Source organism: Osmia lignaria, chromosome 6, assembly GCF_051020975.1.
Source record: "Osmia lignaria lignaria isolate PbOS001 chromosome 6, iyOsmLign1, whole genome shotgun sequence".
Taxonomy (NCBI): domain Eukaryota; kingdom Metazoa; phylum Arthropoda; class Insecta; order Hymenoptera; family Megachilidae; genus Osmia; species Osmia lignaria.
The window spans coordinates 4407975-4429458 of record NC_135037.1 but is presented as its reverse complement, the minus strand read 5'-3'; the positions used below and the strand labels follow the sequence as shown (position 1 = coordinate 4429458).

The window sequence follows — 21484 nt, the reverse complement described above, 5'->3', positions numbered from 1 at the left end:
AAACGCGGAAAACATCGTTGCCAGGAAACGAAAGAAACGACGGTGATTCCGCGAAGCGACCTCGTAAAACGATCGAATCTGGAAAATTAGAACCTTAGAAGAAATCGTTCGGCGGGCGAGGAGCACACCTACGGAATGCACTCGATAGCCTTGGCTTGTAAGACGGGTTTTAAGCTGTATGCGCCGACTGCATTTCGCTGGATATACGCGGCTAACGTGCTACGTGTAGTGCAATCTTGATCGAGATGCAGGATCGAGCAAAGACGTTCCTTGAATAATTCCATCCTCCCCTCTCCACTTTTGCGACCGTGAACAATACGTATATTGTCAATAGGGAAATTATAAAATGACCCGTTCGTTGCATACGACACCACGGGCCAAAAAGCTTGGAATTACTATGGAAGACGTGTTCTGGAGATTTTTATTTTACATTGTTCCATGGTTCCTTTGCAATGATTGTCAAAAGAGTCATGCGTATGGAAAGAATCGAATAATATAGAAATATTTATTTCCTTGTAAGCCTAATTTTAGAACCTTTCAGATTTTGACTTATAAAATTGTCTCAAAAGTTATTATTCAAAGCAATTGAAGAATCGAAATAAAAAATATTGACAGTCATGAAAAGTAAAATTTGCAGTATTTGAATCACTAAAATAAATTATAATCTCTTTCGCTTGGACTATTCAATTATTCTCAATAAAATTTATATATAATAAAATTTCTATTGTCTCTAGGAAGCATAGAATGCAAGGTGTTGATAAGTGCAACGATGCACCTACAGAATGCAACTGCACTATTACTACAGAATGCAAAAGTATTAAATTGCAATATCAGAAATAAAGTTGAATTCTATTTTTATCCCCCAATGAATCCAAAATAAAATACTCAGAATTACCAATAGAATATACAAAAATTATTATGTAAAAATAAATCAATTGGAAAAACGAACGATGGCAAGAAATCACAGGACACTTAAGACGATTAACAGGATAGAATGCTGAGGAAGATTCAATTGCATCGAACAGTGGTAGGTTCTCGTTCGGTGTCTAAGCAATAGTACACCGGCCATTTAATTTAGTTAGAGATCGATAGGGTGTGGAACAGCACGTGCTGACGGCAAACAAGCTTTTCTCGACAACCCTCCTTCGCATTTACGCGGCACTTCGTATCCACGAACCCTCTTATACAGGGTGATCAACAACGCGAGCAACTATTATTAGAGAAAGAATCCAGCGAACCCTATCGTGTTATCAATATAATGCCCGAAGATCAGAATCTAAATTGGCGAGCGGAAAGTTTCTGCTGCGTCGCCGTCAACTTTGCTTCTGATTTAAAAATTCACCTCCGATGGGACACATCGAATGTAATTACGAGAAAAAGAAGGAAACGAGGGTTCGCGATAATTGAGGGTTCGAGTGTCTTTCAGGAAATCAATGGATCGTTCTATACAGACGTCTCTACGATCTTGGAATTTTAATTTTGCTTTGATTATAGTAATTGAATTTGAAGAAAATTGAAAATAAATTTGTGACTGAAAATGATAATGAAGGAATAATAAATTAAGATAATCAAAAGTTTGGATAGGTCTACTGGATTTGTATTCTATACTTAATATTTTGAATAGAGGATTTGTTTAGTTAGTAATTTTATTTTCAATAAATTTAGTGTATCATTTTTTGCATTTCTAATTGGACAAATTTTCAAGCTCTTAATAAAATTATTTTTTATTAGCTAATTCAGATTATTTTTAATATGATAGATCCTTAAATAAAATGAAAAATAAAATTTGTCAAAGTTATAAATTTTATAAAATATGAAACTATGAAAGCATTAATTATTGGAATATCGCAGAAAGAAAAAATTAAAAGGACGGAAGTGCTCATGCAAGAATAAGATTTTTATTAATCATTTTTCCGGTTAAATTTATTTGCATCTCCTCTGAGAAAAAAGCCTCTACTCGGGTAATTAAGTTCATTTATTACTTTTTTTTAATACATTTTTTTTTCTAAGTCGCTACGAAACGTTGATGTAAAGCGAAACAAGCTAGCTCCAGCGACCAATAGGAAATCGATAAGTGATTCTATAAACGTTATCAAAGGAATAGTCGATAGATTGGTGCCATTAAAATACAGTCAAAAGCAACGTGGATTCTGATGTAAAAAACACAGAAGGGTATCTTCCACGGTCAACTTTCCCTCCTGGTTGAAATTTAATTATAACAAAAAAAAAAAAAAAAAACTGGTAGGAACCCTCGGATAGGGTGCTGGCACCCTTTATCGAAATAGGAAATCGAGGATGCCACGTGGAAATAATGAAAATAGAATTGGCCCCACCCTTTTCAATTTCTTGATGCAATTTACCAACACCGTTCACTCGGAACCTTCTCCTTTTCAGATTTATTTGCACAATTGCATATTGGTTCCTTTTTACGTAACGAACGCGTGATAAAAGAAAACACAAAATTTTACAGTTAAAATAATTATCATTATTTCTTTCATTGTATAGAATATCATAATTTCAAAATTTTATTTTTAAATATTTAAGACGTTTGTCATTTTTAATACTTCATCTACTGAAGGAATTAGATTACAAAAATTAATTCCGATTAAGAAATTAAGAAAAAATTCCCTGAGGAAGCCAGACTTGGTCGTGGTTGTACATCACAAACAGCAACAAAAACAACGTGCTCGATTCCTAAGCAGCAAACCACGACATTGGACTGGATTTTCATTAAATCTTCGTCATAACACTCACGTGTTTATCAAGCATGGTTTGAAACATGACATGTCCTATCGACAGTCCAAGTGTCACGTGCACGCACGCGTGACAGCTACGAAACAACAATACCCGCCGAAAACCTGGGACAATCAATAATTCTGCCAAAACACGCGGAGGTCAATTGTGTTCGATTCTACATGGATCAATCGATATTCATCGCGTCTGAATATTTATGAAAGCATTCTGCTGTTGCAGGTACATTGTTTTCAGCGATTTAAACCTTTCGACGTACACGTGTACGTGTGTGCGTGTTCTTCTGCATTGCGTCTAGATGAGCTTGATGTATGAATGCAAGGGCGTGGGTGTCTTAAGAGCGCAGTATTATTTTGCATATCTCTGACTTTTTTCTCTTTTGTTCTGGACCTCTTTTAATCTGGACTACGCTCTTAAGGGATTTTAATTTGCGTTATATAATGACTTGGAACTGAATAAAAAATATTTCCTTGGAACAATTAAAATTAATTAGGCAATTTGTAAGACGCTGAAAATAGAAAATTAAATTATTAGAAAAATAGCAAACTGTGTAATTTATTTTTCTATTCCTATTTTACTTGAATATTGAATTGCAAAGTATTTCTATTCACTATGGAAAAATTAAATAGGAAATTAAATTATTGGAAAAATAGCAATGCAAATAATTTTCCTATTTCTATTTCGCTTGCATATTGAACTGAAAGATATTTCTATTTATTTAGAGCAAGTTAACCAGGAAATTAAATTATTAGAGAAATACCAATGCAATTAATTTTTCTATCTCTATTTCGGTTGAATATTGAGTTGAGAAATGTTTCTGTTTCCCTAGGAAAAGTGATGCTTCGTAAAATATTTGCAAATCATAAAACATGCGAAGAAAAATAATTTAATGAACGTTTATCGAATTCTGATGAAATATACTGGTTTTAAGTGGAATTTTACTTCGAATCCTATGAAATAAGAACTTCAATTAATAACAGATTTCGTTACAAACGTATCAGCAAGGATTCCTTGCAAGAAAATGATTCAGATACTTTTTACTTTCTTTTCATTACGCACCAGTTCTTGCATGAAGAGTTTTTGCTGGTATACCTGTTCCGACGTTTCTTTCTAAATTAAAATCTACACTTGACACGATTATTACTTTTCACTTTAATAATCTACTCGTCGATGTATCTGTAACCGCGTTTGGCAATCTGATTTCCTTGGAAGGGTAAATTGCAACTGTGCAGGCCCTTATTAAAATAATTACTCGCTCGATTCCCAAAGGAAGTAGATTATTAATTAAATATCGAAATAAATGAAGTAGGAAATATGATTCTTAATGAATTTTCTATCTATAGGTAACTTTAATTATTTTGCAAGGAATGTTGTTCGAATATTGTGATACGTTCAAAAATATTGATACATTATAATACTTGATTAATATAAAAATATCAATTATTAATTTCATATTTTTATAGAGAAATTTCTTTACGTCGAGAAACTCTTGCGTACAGAATGATATTAAAATATAATCACCGATAAAATTTATGCAAAATCAATAAAGATGTGCGAGTATCCGAGAATATCGGGTCGGCTCGGGGTTTTGAAGGTATAAATGTACGAAAACTCGAAAATTTCGGATACCCGATATACAGATAGGGTTGGAAATTATTTCGGTCGATTCGGGTACCCGAAATTTGGACAACTGTGTTTCAAGACGAACTTTGTTGAACATGACCGTGAATTGAAAGTATTCGATCCGGGTATCAGGTACCCGAAATTTTCGAGTTGTCGCTCACTTATACCTTCGAAAACCCAATTTGACCCAAATATCGGGTACTCGAAATTTTCAGATTCTTGTACATCGTATAAATTTTTAGGAGATCACTGTGGGAATCCTGCTGAATTTCTTGCAGTGTCTTTGTTTCTGACAATAAATAATGAGCTTTTAATTCCTTCCACAAAAAGCAGCCTACTATCGAGTAATATTTCATTCAAGAACTTGTCAAAGTTTAAAATATAACTTACGAGGGAACGAATGTAGAAGATCCTTTAAGCCTACATCTGAATTTTAATTATCATTGAAGATAAATGATATTCAAAATGAATTATTGCATAAATAATTTGTAATATGTAACATGGAATTTATAACAAGACAATGCAAAAAATTGTGACCACTGGAATTGATCCACATCCTTGAATTTAATCAAACAGAAATCAAATACCCTTTACGCAATACAGTTGACATAAATCTTTCAAAATAGCTAGAAATAATAAAAGAAAGAGAGTAATAATAATTAATCAAAATATTAGTAATTCTGAATATCGAATGTTTTTAATATCAATACTGGATCACAGTTAATCTTCTTATGAAATTTCCAAAATTTAGTTATTGTTCCCTAATAGCCTATACAATTTCAATGGAGTTATGTGTTTTCAAACAAAACGGTTTGAAGCTGTGAAAACTTTCAGAATGATCTAAAACATAGGGGAACAGTTTATAACAGAGGCGACCATGAAGTGAAACTTTTCTATGGGGATTAACTCATTGTCAGAATCATGACTGAACTTATCCTCGTTTATAAATATTATTCCAGTATCCAGGACTACAAATGATTTTCTAATAAAATTATTTCAACCACGTCCCAAATGTAATAATTAAATAATTAATTACTACACTAATAATATAAGGTGCAAAATTACAAAATTCAGAGGTTTAAAATGTCAATTTTTACAGTGATGTCTAACGGCCAGGGGCGGTAGGTATATGGGGCCTGATTTCAGTAAACTTTCGTTATATTGCCACGAGGCGGTAGGGTCGGAAAATTTCTCAAGTTTCCAATCTTTCAATTGAAGGAAAGAAGGAAAATAAAATTATATGATTTTTGTAAACTATGATCGTAGAAGAATAGCACCAAGTGAAAGTCAAATCTCTAGCTCGGCAATATAACGAGAGCCCACCCTATTTCAAATCCCAGTCCATGTTTTACAAGGCCCTTTATGTCACCAAATGTAAGTCTCAACCCTCCCCTGTTGAACGCATGGAACAACATACATAGAAGGTCGAAGCATCAACGAAAGGTTGTTAAAAGAAAAAAGCCACGAGACCGTCTGCCGTGGTAGCCCATCAACGTCGCGCATTGTGGCGCGATAAAGAGGATGGTTAAAGTTAAATTAAAGTCTGCTCACCGGTCATCTTGGGTGACAGTAATGTCAGGCGGGGGCGCGGAAGGCGAGGCACCGTCTGGAGCATCCAGTTTGCCGGCTTTTTTCCTCCCTGTTCCCTTGTCTTTAAATTGGTCCAACGAAACGCTGGAGTATCAGGCGAGAACCACTTTAAACCGAATCCTCACACCGACATCGCCAAGTCCTCTCGATTCTACCTTCTTCTTCGAACCTCCGATAAAACTATATCCAAACACGATTCAAATATATTTCCACCTAAACGTCTGTGATCTTGAAATCACAATGGAGTATACTTTCGATCACTCGCGTACCACTTTCACCATCAAAATCCTCTCTTTAATTAGCCAAACTCTCTAACTCTGAATCGTGTCTCTTTATCAAACGATTCTTCTTCCACTCGACTGTTGATCACGAAATTATTCGATTGATCACGGAACGAACCGTTCCCTCGAATAGTCGGCTCGGTTCTTAGGTGAAAGCGAACGGCAATTATCGTGGTAGCGTAGGCAAGGCAAGACTGTAGTCCGGACGTGTGCTCGATCGTGCGCTCTCGTAAACACTAAGAGGTGGCCTGCTCTTGCAGCGTGGATCGGAAAGCAATCATCGATGGGCGATGCAGAGGCTCGGAGTACGATTTCCTGCACGGGTCACTGGTCCCAGGATTTCGATATGCGTGGCCTGCGCTCGGCCTCGAAACGAGTTCCTTGCACCACAGGCTCTGCTACTTTTTGGCGACCAACGAGTACTCGTTAAGATCGACCGAGATGATAATCCTCCTTTTGCTTTGGAGAACGTTTCGCACAGAAGTATCCATGAAATTATGTATTTCCTTTTTTTTTTCTCTCTTCTTTTTTTTTATATGGAAAATTTGGAGAGTTTCTTATAAGTGATAATCAGGCTGACGTCAGTGGAGCGGTGGGAAGAAACTGCATCGGGCCAGGTCCAAGGGTACGCGCTCACCCTGTTGTTTTACTCGCGCCTCTCGGCAAGTGGTGCGAAAACGGATCTGCACCGCGAGAGGGAAAGAGAGGTGAGGGTGGCGCGCACGTGCAGTGTCGGAAAAGGCCACGCTCTTTTCTTTCTTATCCCGAAAATCGATCGTTCAAACACGCTGCATCGGATGACAGACACCGTGGTGAACGCGTTCACCAAAAGCTCGTTAACAAACCGTCCACCCCAATTCGATTATTGACCGTGAAATGTTTCCCTCTGTTGTTCGAGGATGTATTCGTAGGTGAGTTGGTACGATACACGGGTTACATGTTTAATGAGCGGCACGTTGGACGCGGATGGGAATTTCGTGAGATTGGAATGCGATTCGCGGGTGCAGTCGGTATTAATCGCAACACTCGCCAGCCACCACGATATACTCGAGAAGACTGGAGTCTCTCGGTAGGTGAGGCCCCCCCTACTATTCGCTCTTGTACGATTTCAGGGTTGTACCCAGCCGTTCGTCACCCTCGATCCCGTGGATTTTCAGAAATTTTAGTTGAAATTTAGGTGAATGATAGATATTTGGAATAACAGAAATTTTAATTAAAAAATAATAATAATAAAATAGTAAAATAACATACTATTTATTATTTCATTGCAAAAGTCAGGTCTGCACGTGTCAAATAGTACAGTTCGAGAGTAAACATTAATTTTGAATTTAATTAATTCGCATATGAAATCAGGCGTAAGATGGATCGATCGGAAAAATTGTTTATCAAACTGCGGTTATTGAAAGATAGCACGATTTCAATGAAAATTAATTCCATATTAAATAGAGTGAAATTAACGAGGAGAAAGATCTAGCGGTTCATAAATTAGATGCAAATTATTTTTGATATTTAATCTCTTTGATCACTTCCTATTTAGAAAAGAATGTATTCTTTATTTTATCTCTTTTACATCAATCTTTGAAAGGAATCTTCACAGTCATTAAAAGAGATAATTTTACTTATAAAAATAATAATAATTATTTCTATTTTTTTTCAGCAAAATTCCTCAGAACTCGGAAATTAAAATTTTTATATGTTTAAAAAATTTATTTTAGCCTGTTCAATTATTTCTAATTAAATTTTTATAATTTTCTATATTTATATATCTATAAATTTAAAAAAAAATAACAATAAAGCTATAAGTTTCATTTTCATAATACGGCCCTGTAATCGAAACCTTTCTCTCACTCCCTCTACTATACTCTACGTTACACTCTATTTCGTTCCTCGTCGCTCCAGAGAAACTATCTCCCTTTACTACCACCTCTATACATCCCTCTCATTCTTGCATTTCCTTTCAATGATTCTATCCTCTTTCGTTGCACCGTTCACCGCGGCTTGGTTCGTAAATTCACGGCACGATTACGGGGCACGGGGGACGGTTGAGTGAAACGAGAGAGGTAGATAATCGTATAAGTTGGAAAGAGATATATTTACCGTATGAAAGAAACGGAGCGAGCGAGTAAGCGTACGAGAAAGAATGCGGAGTGAGTAAGCGTAAGACGTGCTGCACTTGCACGAAAGAGATGAATAGATCGATGGAAAGTGAGAAAATGAGCTAGACAGAGTAAGATGAAGAGCGTAAAAATGAGGAAAAATGAACGGCTGATAGACAGAGAAATGGTAGAAAGGAGTGAAAGAATCAAAAGGAAAGCAGTATAAAGTTGAGTTCACATGTTTGTGCAATTTGCACAAAGTAGTTTGTAGTACACATGGGTGCAATATAGACATTTTTAAACTAACAATAAGAGAGGAGCCACCCACCACTTGCTTTTAGTTTGGAAGCTTGAAAAACTTTTACCCTCACCGCGACAATATAACGAGAGACTACTGTAATATTAATATTAGCTGTGATTTTGAAGAGGGCATTTGACTTCCAGTATAATAATAAATGTAGAAATTTTAAATTTACTATAATTAATGCAAAGGCCATACTTGGTGTTCTTTAACGCTTTTTCCTATTTCTATGTGAACTGAGAAACCGCAGTACATATAAGCACACGTGGGTCCCATAATGTTTTGCAGAAGTACGTCAACAAGAAATAGTCAATGCTCATAAGAATTCTACGTATAAATGAAAATATAGGTGATCTTAGGAGAAAAAAATATACGAAGTGATTTGTAACGGAAGTGGAGTGGAATCCCAATGAAATTACAACACACAATAACTGTACTTCGTGGGCGAATGTTGTGCAAATTTATTACACATCGAGAGTAACGTGTTGCATTTGAAATGTAAATCGCGTATGAAAGATTGAACTCGGAAAACAATGATGTAAATGTGATCAGGTGGCCTTTTGTTTCGAGAACGGTGATGTTTTTCATTGATCACGTGCGATAAAGTGATAAAATATTTTGTTATATTTATTATGATTTAGAAAACATTAGAGTGATAATAAGTTAAGAAAGATGAAAATTATCCTACCTTGAACGGGGCAGGAACATGGAACCATCGATGAACACAGAACCGGAAAGCAGTATGTACCAGCTCGTGGCCAATTCACCGGTGCTGCAATATTTTGCATAAAAAATAATAAAATTTATCTATATCTATAGATTAATAAATTACATTATTTTAAAACAGCACAAATATTTCAGTTTTTTCGTATACATACAACATGTAAGTTTAAGAACTAAATATGTGAATCTTATCTTTATATATTTTTTAAATTTTACGTCAGCACCTAATTTAAAAACGGTCCTGTTGGCGACATCTAGTAGTGAACGCAAAAACTAATTCAATAAAAAATTTGGTTTTCTTACAAAATAAGCACCTCTATAGAACTTTATAGATAACTGCATTATAGTTTACTAGAAGTGCAAGAATCGGTAATACAGAAAATGGCATTTTATGGACATTGAAATGTGTAGCCATCTAGCGGCAGTACCTTTTAATGGTACTAAATTTGAAACGGTAGTTGACTTTTCCGATCAAAGTGATCTGTATCGAATATCCGCCCCTCATAATGTCATTAGAAAATCCTGATTTCCTTATTTGAAGCATTTTATCGATTTGAAACCTACCACAAGCTCAAAAAAGGGGAAAAAGGCAGAGTAAACTTAGTTCCATTAGTACTGCCATCCTACCGCTAGATGGGTATAGCGTTTCTGTTCCCACAATGCGCTATTTTTTAATAATTGATTCTAACACTTTTATCAAACTGTAATGCTATTAGTACACCTAGATAATGATCATAGAATGTTATATTATCGTTATTAAAGCATAAAAGTGAATTATTTTATGAAAAAATACAATTTTCAATTTAAATCATTTTGGCGGGAACTATCAGATGGCGCCAAGGGTGTTGTTTTTAAAACGCGCGTGATTTGAATTTAAGGAACGTAATATGTTATTTTGTAATAACACAATATATTTTTTTGCTGCAACTCAAGCTAAGATGTTGTAACCTTTAAGTACTGGTCAAGATTTTTATTCAAAATAAAAAATAATTTATGTAAAAGGGCAGTAATATACACGCAACTAAAATGAATTCTTGAAATTGAATCTAGCTAAAATAAATATTTCCTAAAATATTATAACTCAACACAATAAGAAATCAAAAATATTAGAATACTTTCACGGACATTAAACATGCCTGTAAGATTGGAATAAAATGTGTTGAGAATTCTCAGAAATATCTTTTCACGAAATGAACAGAATTTTGTACTTATAAGCTTTAAAAATCGATTATGCAAATAAAAAAGCACTCACTAGTAAAGTACATGGTTCGCATGATGCCTTTCATATCGTACAATCTTGCAAAGCCCACGGAGAATGGAATCTCTGCACGGACGTAGTGCTTCTAGACCTAGTAGACCATAATATATGATCTGTAGATCCTGCAACAAAAAACCATAACTGTAAATAAATAACTGTAACATGAGACATAGAAGTGTTATGATTTTATCAATTACTATTATTAATTTTTAATAAATGTAATCAATTTATATCCCTGTTTTTATAAGTTTTCACATTGACCATGAAAAATTATTTTTGCAAAATTGATTACACTTAAGAATGATAAAGTAGCCAAAATATTTGTACAATAAAAGAATAGCAAAACCCTGTTTAATTTTGTAAGTGGTAATTTGCTACTATGATCCTTGTCATACGAAACTTTGAAGTGTCTGGAGGCAAATGAGCGCGAAAGGTGCTTCCAAGGTAGATTACCGTGTTTGCAAAGTTCTCGCACAAGTGTTCTTGTCAGAAGTGTACTATTTGAATCTGGTGCAGAGTATCGACATATCGGTGTCGGTGAAGCAATCTATCCTACAAACACGAACGAGGCGCGCGCCAACGCAATTGTCTCTAATGCGACCCTAATGTGCCCTGTTATCCTCTACAGTGATCTCTGCATCATCGTTATCCAAATTGGTTAAAACAATCACCCTTTTATCTTATTAATTTTTCGGGTGCGATACCTTATAAGTGAATTATTAATTTATCAATTTTATTTTAATTTTTGCATAGACTTAATTTGTACAACTAACATTTTTTATTTTTTTCAAAACATAAATTACAAATCCTGTAATATTTATAATTTTATTTTCCTAAATGTTATTACCAAATTTTAAATAACATGAAATAATATTTATTTTAACAATAAATTTTGTAATAATTACAATACAATCAGAATTAATTTATCATCGAACTTTAAATACTTCTGAAATGAAAATAAAAAATCAATTTAAAATTTGCTGCTTCGTTTCCCTCAAGATTTAATTGAAAATTCTAAATTACATTCTGTACAAGGATCAATTGAATACTAGACTCGCTTCAGAAAGTTAACAGAACTTCAGGTGCTTTCGCGATAAAGTAATAGTAGAACATTGTGTTAGCAAATTGCAACACGAACCCACCCAGGCTAGGAATCGTGTTGTACGAATAATCAGAAAAAGAACACTCGTGACAACGCTACGTTTAATCCTTGTTTGGTACATGAACCAGTAACAAGACAACGAGAATCGGTGATGCAAGGGATCGAGAGGAGTAAGAATTCAATTTCCACGCTTGATTTGCCACATGAACAAGCTGCTCGGTTGAGTTCCATAGAAAGAGCAAATTTTCATCAGCGTAATTCCAAGTTCAGTTAGATGAATTAGTAGCGTCGTCCTAACGATAATTAAATCCTACGTACGCCCGACGTACGTTATAATGTGCGATGACTATAACTTGGAGAGAATTAATGCAACTTTCTTATGATGTGAATGCAATGAAAAGGGGGTGACAAGCAAGTGAACCGAGACAGGTGGTTAAATTAGGTCAGGGAAAATTGTCAAATAGTATTAAAATTCATCCATTAGGAATGAGATTTTTAACCCTGGTTTGGAATTTAATTAATTAAAGTAGATTATTTTCTTCTAATTTTATGATCGTTGTTAATTTATTTAAACTTTGAAATTTGTCAATTATAATTTATAATTATTATCTATAATAGAAATTTTATTTTATTTACTTTGTGTAACGATAAATGAACCTTTATTTGAATTTTAATTTCCTACTTTATTAAAATTGAGAAAATTAAATAGTGGTGTTCCAATTACACGAAACACGATGAAAATTAATTTTTGAATATTAATTTTAATATGACATTTTTCTATTTTCCCATTATATCAAAATTCAAACCCTAAATAAATTATTTTCTAAAGAAATTTGTCCTTTAATATTCTCCACCATCCTTTCAAATTAATGTATTTTAAAATTATTTTCCAAAAGAACTGGATATCCTCCATAAAGCCAATCCTTATTACAAGAACAATCACATCAACTGAACCAACACGTTTGACCAGTATTGCACCAACACGTAGAAAATTTATAGTAATAGTCGGAATTATCCTCCAAAAACGACACAAGATCAGACCTCCCTAATGTGGCGTAATGCTACGTTGACCATGGTGCCAGCCGCGATAAGACACCCCATAAGAGGGTTTCCACTATCGCCCTAGCAATGCATAAGGGCTTTTTTGCTACGATCTAAAGAAAGATATATGTATATTCCAGGAAAATCCGAAACTAAATTCCCATCCTGATACCCGGACCATTCAAAATGAGAAAGAGCGCCAGAAAACATAAGACACTTCTCTTCTGAGCTATCTTTCTCAAGATAATCGTAGGCAAACCGAGTAGAAAGAAAAGGAAAGCTTCTTTATCACGTTTGGCTTCTTGTAGTAGCTTGGATCATTTGAATTTAAAAAGAAGCTGCTTCCTGTTTCCCTTTCTTTGAATGCACATATGTTTATAATATTGCTTGAGTTTCACTGTGAAAGTGTTGCTAACGACCAGAGAGATTTGGTTGAAGAAGAAATTGGAGAAATCAATTGTAAGTATAAAAGATTATGTAAAAATGACTAATCATGATTTTCAATTTAGGGATGGGGTACACTAAATCGTTTGGAATAATTTGTAAATTATTAAAAACGGAAAGGGGGAGGGAGGGTCTGGGAAAGTATAATTAAATTTAGTACTAAACAGAAATCAGTAGACTGATATATTAAACAGCTGTACAAAACTCAAATATCAAAATGAAACTTAAGATCCTAAGGAAGAAATTTGATTAGTATTTTACAACTTTTGACACCATGCTTCTTAATTTCTTCGCAAACAAGTTAGATTAATCGTAATGAAACAACGGAGGAGTAATAAATAAATTGGTCGAATTAATTTAAAGGCTCACTCGGTTAAATTACTTTATCGTTCGCTAAGGCGAGCAATATTTTAAAAGCGTCAATGTTATATACCACTTGACCCATTTTAATCTATAAATGAATTTCATGGATCCATTTATCCCAAAAAGTACATTAATTAAAAAATGAAGAGAGAACGAACACGTACTCTATATTTAATACTTTATTCAGAGTATTTAAATGTATGCGAATTTTAAATTCATCTACAGAGAACAGGAATACAAGTCTCATTAAATGAAAAAAAGTGAATGAAATGTGTTAAATAAATATAAAAATATTTTGTACTCTTTGAAACTAATATTTCTTTTCAAAATTAAACAGTAAATCATACAATAAAGGATTAAGTTGGTTCTGAAGAATCTAAAGCATAAAATACCAAAATTCTCAAAAGGAATTCTTTTCTTTTTCTGTTCTGTTCCAAAATTAACCCTTTTCAGCCATCACCCTATTCGAGTCTCGACTCGCAAAATACCAGAGACAAGCAGATTTCAGACTCGAGTTTCTTTATTTGTCACCGTGTAAAATAACCCTGACAACACAAAGCACACCGATCAAGCTCCTCCGCGGCGCCGTTCGGTCTCGAAACCGTTGTGGCGAGCATTTTCGAGAGGAAAAAGGGTGCGTTCGACTTGCTTGACTCTCGATCTCCTGGTCGTTCTTTTTGCTCGTCTTTCATACGAAAAGTGGAGCGAGCACTGGACGACCTTCGCGTATGGATCGTATGAACCAAAGTTACGAGCACGTCACATAAGATTTTGAAGGGGAACCATGTTGAGGCGCGTAAATATCAATTATCGAGACCCTCCAGAGCGTCGTAACTGAGAAACTAAACTTTTATCCACCACGGTGCAATGCGTTTCGTTGTATGAAGATGGATTAGGGTTGCTCTGGCTGCCAATAAAGAGTTTTTATAGTGTACAGTTAACATATCGGTTGCCATGGGAGTTACCGGTGATTGGTACCATAAATCTGTATCTACAGGGTGTCATGTGATATAAGAGAAAGGGAGATCATTTGTTTATTTTGTAAGCGGGTAAAATAATTCATTTTGCAAGGTAAAAGTAAAATAAGAGGCCAAAATTAAATTTTAATTGCACAGAAAATTATGGAATTTTGTTATGAAATTATTTAAAAAAATTCTGATGAAAATTATAATAATTGGTAATATTTTGTTTTTGGAAAAATTGATACTTGAATTTTAATATTTGTAAATATTATTATGAATTGATTTATATTGATATTTGAGTTATTACTCATATTTGTTACTTCTACACTACATTTTATAATATTTAATAATTGAAAACTATATTAAGTATTTTGCTTCTAAATCACTTTTAATATTACGCCATTTTTCCTAAGTATACCTTGCTCGATATTGTGCAAATTAAAAATTGACTTTCTTTTTCTTAATCAAGATAGAATGTAAAGGCTATTTCGAAGGAACGATAAAGGAAATGGATTTTGGTAAAGTCAAGCTCGTAGAAGACAAAGTTTAAACGCGTTTAACAGGAAGTTTAGGTGGACAAATTTATCTGGCGGCAAGAATGGGTGTTCGGGTTAAAATAGAAACGCATTGTCTTCCTAGAGAAATAGTCCACACAAGTTTTAAACGAAACTATATATTCGTAACTTGGGTTCTGCGAATTCTAAAATATTGGGTTGGCAAGAAAGTAATTTCGGTTTTCACAGACAGATAACACTATGTTTTTTTTTTTAATGACGTCTGTCGATCTTCTGATTTTTCCGTTTGTCATTCGATAGCTGCTGCTTTTAGGTTATTTTAGAAGCCAATTGCACGTAATTTTGTTTATAAGTAGATGTTTAATATTAATTTTAACATGGAGCGTAAAAACGAATATTTTCGACATATTTGCTTTTTTATTTTCGTAAAGGAAAGAAAACTGCTGAGGCTCACAAAGAGATATGTGAAGTTATGGCGTTGATTACTTAACAGAACGTACGTGTCAGAATTGGTTTCGAAAATTCCGTTCTGGAGATTTTTCACTGAAAGATGACCAACGTTCTGGTCGACCTATCGAAGTTGATGATGACCAGATCAAAGCCATAATTGCATCAAATCGTCATGTAACTGTACGAGAGATTGCAGAGAGATTAAATGTATCACACACAACTATTGAAAATCACTTAAAATATTTCATACTTAAAAACCGAAATTACTTTCTTGCCAACCCAATACTATATATCAATTTAACATGACCTTAAAACAATTTTAATTACGATTAATATAACATAAATCTTTTTGAAATTGCAAAAGTTGCTAAAAATTTTGGCAATTTTTGTCCTTTTTGAAATTCTGAAAGCTTTACATTAAATTAAGCCATGATTGTATATTAAATTCATTGAAATTTTAATAATTACTCAAAATAAAAATTGCAAATTTAGAATACAATTCTATTAAAAATCGTGTTAACCATAAAAAAAATGAAATTGAAAAGATTTTCAAATTCCTTTCACAATCAAAAGAAATTACGCATGCTGCCTGATTCTTTTCACCGCAACAACGGACGGAATTGCGAAAAGAGAAAAAAAAAGATTCTTCGATAACGTTGATAGATCACGCCATGGGAAAAAGAGACACGTCGATCGAACAAAGCTGGCCAATTTTTCCGCTGGCAATCAACCGGTCCGCGTCCGGATTAGAAACGTACCGCTGCCAGTTAGTCGAAATTCCGTTGGAAACAAAGGCAGTTAACAGCGCAAAGAGAGCTTTCATAGAACGTCGAACCAGAAAAACAATTTTCCCTCTATCCCGACGAAGAACGACTCTGTTAGCTTGTAATTACCGCGAGTTATTTATCAAAAAATCTCGACCTAAAATGTTCCTCCGCATTTCAGACACTCCTCATCCGTTTCCGATAACTTCGGACATCCGATGAAAAAAAAAAAAAAGAAAAAATCCATTGGAAGGATTCCAAAGGAAACTTTTTAACGATACGATTGAAATTGTTTAAAATTGTCCAGCTTCGTAGTGACAAGACCGAATCTCTCATCGCGAAACTTTCTCCGGTAACTGAAAGATTCACTTCCTTCGACAGGAAAATTTAAGATTTATAGTTATTTGAAAGTTTCTACTGCATTCATTTAGATGGAACAAAAAAACAAAGTGCAAATAAGATTATTTTCGAAGAGACTGCGACAGGACTGGATTAAGAATAAAATTTAATTTTAAAGAGAAAGGGCAATAGTAAAAAACTTTCATTTCATATCTTTTGACGTGGTATTGGGTTGTAACATAAATTAATGGCAACAAGAAATTTTGTACTCCATTTTTTTTAACTTGAAAATCCGTAATTTAAACTAAAATAATAAATATTGCAAAGAAAAAAATCAATAAAAATTCCAATAAATGGAAGGTTTTGGAGGGTGTCCCCTGGCCGTAGCCCCCCTTAGATCTCCCATTGATCCGGTACTGATGAACAATTTTAAATACTTTTAATTGCATATTAAAATTATACCTAAACCTAATTTAAAACACCGTTAAAATTTATCATTTCATTTTTTACGAGACTACGTTTCATTGAATTAACATGATTGAAAATTTGCAACCCCTTTTAACCTTTCACCTCGTGATTGGTTTTAAAGATGGTATTTTGTATCGAAATTCAACACTGTGTGCAGAAGTCCAACACGATTATATGAAGATAAGATGAGGCAGATTATTCGATTGGAAAGTTCAAGCCTCTCTGATGGAGGATATTGACGATGCCCTTTAACCTTTTGGCCACCGTCAACGCAGTCACCAATGTACCTCAAAATTCGTGATTATGGGGATAACAAGGGAGTTTAATTATAAATTTTTAATTTTTGTAATCTATGCAGGCTGACTTCATACATAGCCGGTTCATTAATTAACCGTATTTTTTCTCATTAAAATATTTTTGGACAAACTATGTCTTGGCAACTGAATACAATAATTGTACTAATCTAAATAAAGTAAAAATTGAATTAAATTGAAATCAGAAAAAGAAAATTAAGGAATATTGAAAATTTATATCATATTGACAGTTATTGTAAATGGAATTATTAATCAAAATTCAATAAATAATTTCTTTATTCGAGTCAAAATTATTCGAATTTCTAGATTTCTAAAGACATTTCATGCATGTATGTTCAACACGGTGAAAGTTACGCGTGACCAGAGACGATTTACTTTCATACTGTAATCATCCGTTGAAGAGTAACCATCTTTGTTCGGATCCGATCCGATCCGACTCAACATGATATTTTCGGATTCTCGTACACCTCTGATAACTTCTAGTTAATTTACTAATTAAACTTAAATTAAAAGAAATCTTGATCTTAAAAAAATAATTAAAACATCCCACGAAATTTAACAAATTCCTCCAATGTGCATATTGTCAAAGGAAATCAATGTTCTCCGAATTTTCCTTAATGGATCTCTCTCGATAAACAAGATACACCGGTTGACTCATGAATATGCAATTTAATCAACTTACTTGAAGCGTGCGTCGTTCTGGATCACGGCATAGAGCCCTGACGAAATGTGGATCCAAATAGTCCGTCATAGTAGCCTGTCTCGAGACTACTCAGCGATCCTTTTACCAGCGTGGTCCTCTGTCCTTTCGAAGAACTTCTTCCAGGACATCGCCGCCGAATGATCGCTACTTTCTGATTATTTATCAGTCATTTAAAAGGCCGATCGTCTTACACCATCGGTCTTCGCGAAACGTTTCATTCTCATTTTCATTCTCATTCTTCGTTTCGCGAATCCTTCGTCGATCAGAAAATAGGATCTAAGGAAGTCTGCTTCTTCTCTTTCAGGCGATGTATAACAGAAGACATCTCGTCAGAGATCGGATCACGCGTTTTCCAATTTCCATGGCAATGAACTTTTCCTCGCTTTTCTCACTCTCGATGGCGATCAATTCTGCAACAAAAATGGCAAAAATCTGTTGGAATTTTTTTTTTTTTAAAAAGGTAAATGTCTAGGAGCTTCTTTAATCTTTATTCCTTGGATTTATGGGACAATCTGATACATATAAGGCGAGGGGTTAACGCACGCGCGAGGGATCAAAAGGAGATCTAGAACGGAACTCGGGAGTTTCGGTGTAATCTGGAAGCCTTATAGACTGTAGAGGCAGAGTGAGAGTTCTCTCGAACAATCTATATGTATATATCGAGTGTGGCAAGAATGATAGTTCGGAGGACGTAAATAAGTACCGTTACGAATTATGAATGAATCGCGAAACAACGCTGGATGAATTACAAGCGGGGACGGAAGTCGCTCGTTAAGGCGTGCTGCACCTGCGAAATAGATGCGAGGGAATGATAGCAAACCAACTGGAAATAGGCTCGTCGACCTTTTTCGCGATCGGATCGTAATGCATAGACAGGTTGGATCGATCTCAGCGTGAAATCAGATGAAAAGGAGCGTTCAGGAAGAAGAGAATCATCGATTCTTTCGCTGGTTTTACAACTACATTAGGTATACACATGATCCACGTGTGGCCAGGGACCATTATTAACTCATTAATTTTGACATTGTCAAAAATACATTATTTTTAAAATATAACTAAAATTAATTTTGTTTATATTTTATTTTATTTGCCATATATAATTTTTATATTATTTTCCTAATACTTTTTTTTATAAACAAAAATACGTGCAAGCACATCAAGGTAAATAACATATCTATATATACTACGATAGGTATTAATATTATTAAGATTTATTTAAAATAATCAGACGGCAATGAAAATTCACACCCAAATATTGCATTTTTTTATGGGATACTAATGAGTTAATAGCATATTTTTTATTTAAAATTAGTAATAATTTTTTTTTTTCAAAATGTAAATTTAGATAAGTATTCCATTTTAGAATTTATATCTATGAATATTTAAATGAAAAGCAAGTCTTTGCATAGACTTGAAAATTGAAGATCGAGTTTATTTTCAAAGATACAATCATTTCATCAAGTTCACTTTGTGTATTACATATTCGTCTTTGACGTCAGTGGAACATAGTCTTAGAGAAATCTAACAGTTCTTTCCATAATTAAAGACCGTATCTACAATGAGAAGGTACAAAAATAAATTCCTCCAGTCGGAAACGAAGATCGATCGTGTTCTAAGACGAGTTCTGCCTTCGGGGATTCTTGTTCGTTTTTTTTCTAGAAAAAATCTTACATTTCCTGCATATTTTATGACAAATGCTTTAGATACCCAGTATAACTTCAACAGATATGCAATAAATATTTCTTGGTAATACTACTGAAATTATTGAATTAATGAAATAATTAATATATTGTTCATTTCTATAATAATGTTTTAGTGGATTATATCAAATGATCAAATAATATAAAATTATTTTAAAAGATCAATAACCTACTTGCACGATAGAAAAATAAATAGCAATCCTTTTTTCAAGTATCAGAGCTAAAAATGTCGCTTATCTGTTCATTTTCCATCTAAAACCAAGGAAATGTAAAAATGGATATCACGTGTACGATCAGCAAGAATTTTAATTTTTCGAGAATGCAATTTTGCAAGATTTCGAATGGTGAATCGAGTATACAACAGAGGTCTATGGGTTTCTATCGGTGCAGAATACGGAGATAGAAAGCAGAGGCAGATAATAAGCACCAGAACCGACTTTCGTGACAAAGGTTTTACCGTGAGACACTTTTAATCTCCGATCTGTTGTACGCTGAACTTTTCTGCAACTTCTAGCCAGCATTCGTCGTGTAATTAAGCTTGCCAATTACAAATTTCTCTTATTATTCGAATAGTCTATTTATGTAGGATAGATAGAGTCTATTATAATATATTCTGATTTCTATAAAAAGGGGTATTATTAAAATAATACCTTATTAAAATAATGAGAATTACTAAAATTTCTAAGATTATTAAAATTATTAAAATTACTAAAATGACTAATATTACCGAAATTACTAAATTACGAAAACAGTAAAATAAATAACTAAAACTTAATTAACCGTGTTGAGGGCCTTCGTCAAGGGTTGAAACGTTGGTTTTTATTAATTAGTACACAACTTTCACATCTAAGATTAATTAATGAAACAAAAAGTCTCAATATTCATAACTATTTGAAGATTCACTTATTAGATTATACTTAAAATTAAATCAATAATTAAAACAAGAAGTATAATTAAATAATTCTAAAGTACACTAATCACCTGCATCTGAAATGGAATCTGTAATAAATGATTAATAGAATAACTTTGTTTGATCTTAATAATCTCATTAGATACATATTCAAAAAATTTATAACAATGTAACCACGTGTATTCGAGTAATTAAGAAAATTCATATCCCTTAAACGCAGTTAATTAATTAATTAATTAGGTGACCTTTATCTGATTCTTTGAACACGATATCTCGTATTAACTTTATTACGATAACATCTTATAACCCTGAAGAGAAACCTTCTTGCGTGCATTACTACTTAATACACATCCTCAATGTACTAGATTAAATAAATGTATTTTCAAATAACATTAATAAAGCCGTGATAATAAATGTACACAATTAAAAAGACTCAATTTATTTTCTATTTCGTTCACCTGGTATTCTGTCCAATTTATACGGTTACGCCAAATAATTTAAAAAAAAGAGAACAGATTGTTATTAACCACTTAGCATCCAAATACGTAATTGCAGAGCCGCCCCTAGCACCGGGCAATCGGAGCACTTCTGTCTGGCCCTGCGCTTAAATACTTTCAAAACACTATGCACACAGTACAATAAAATTATCATTAAATTTTGCAATAAATAACAAATACAAAATATGCTTGTTATATTATAGAAATGAAATTCTCGAACGGCGGACCATGGAGAGAACTCGAATTTTAATAATAGCATATTTCATATTATTTTCATTTTCTAAATTTT

The 21484-nt window shown here is 33.7% G+C and overlaps 1 protein-coding gene across 4 annotated transcripts in view; it reads right to left on the bottom strand.

Annotated features, from left to right (window-relative positions):
- LOC117601648 (rap guanine nucleotide exchange factor 2) overlaps nt 1–21484 on the bottom strand; it is a 159980-nt gene that overhangs the window by 106218 nt on the left and 32278 nt on the right. For 3 of the 4 annotated variants that reach the window (XM_034318673.2, XM_034318674.2, XM_076688884.1), the window contains exons 2-4: nt 18068–18498; nt 10618–10745; nt 9331–9414 (exon numbers count right to left, since the gene is read on the bottom strand). In XM_034318673.2, the coding sequence (XP_034174564.1) occupies nt 9331–9414; nt 10618–10745; nt 18068–18136 (281 nt within the window). In that variant the 5' untranslated portion in view covers nt 18137–18498. Of the gene's footprint in view, nt 1–5925; nt 7296–9330; nt 9415–10617; nt 10746–18067; nt 18499–21484 lie in introns of those variants that run through there. The other variant, XM_034318685.2, reaches the window with a different exon arrangement.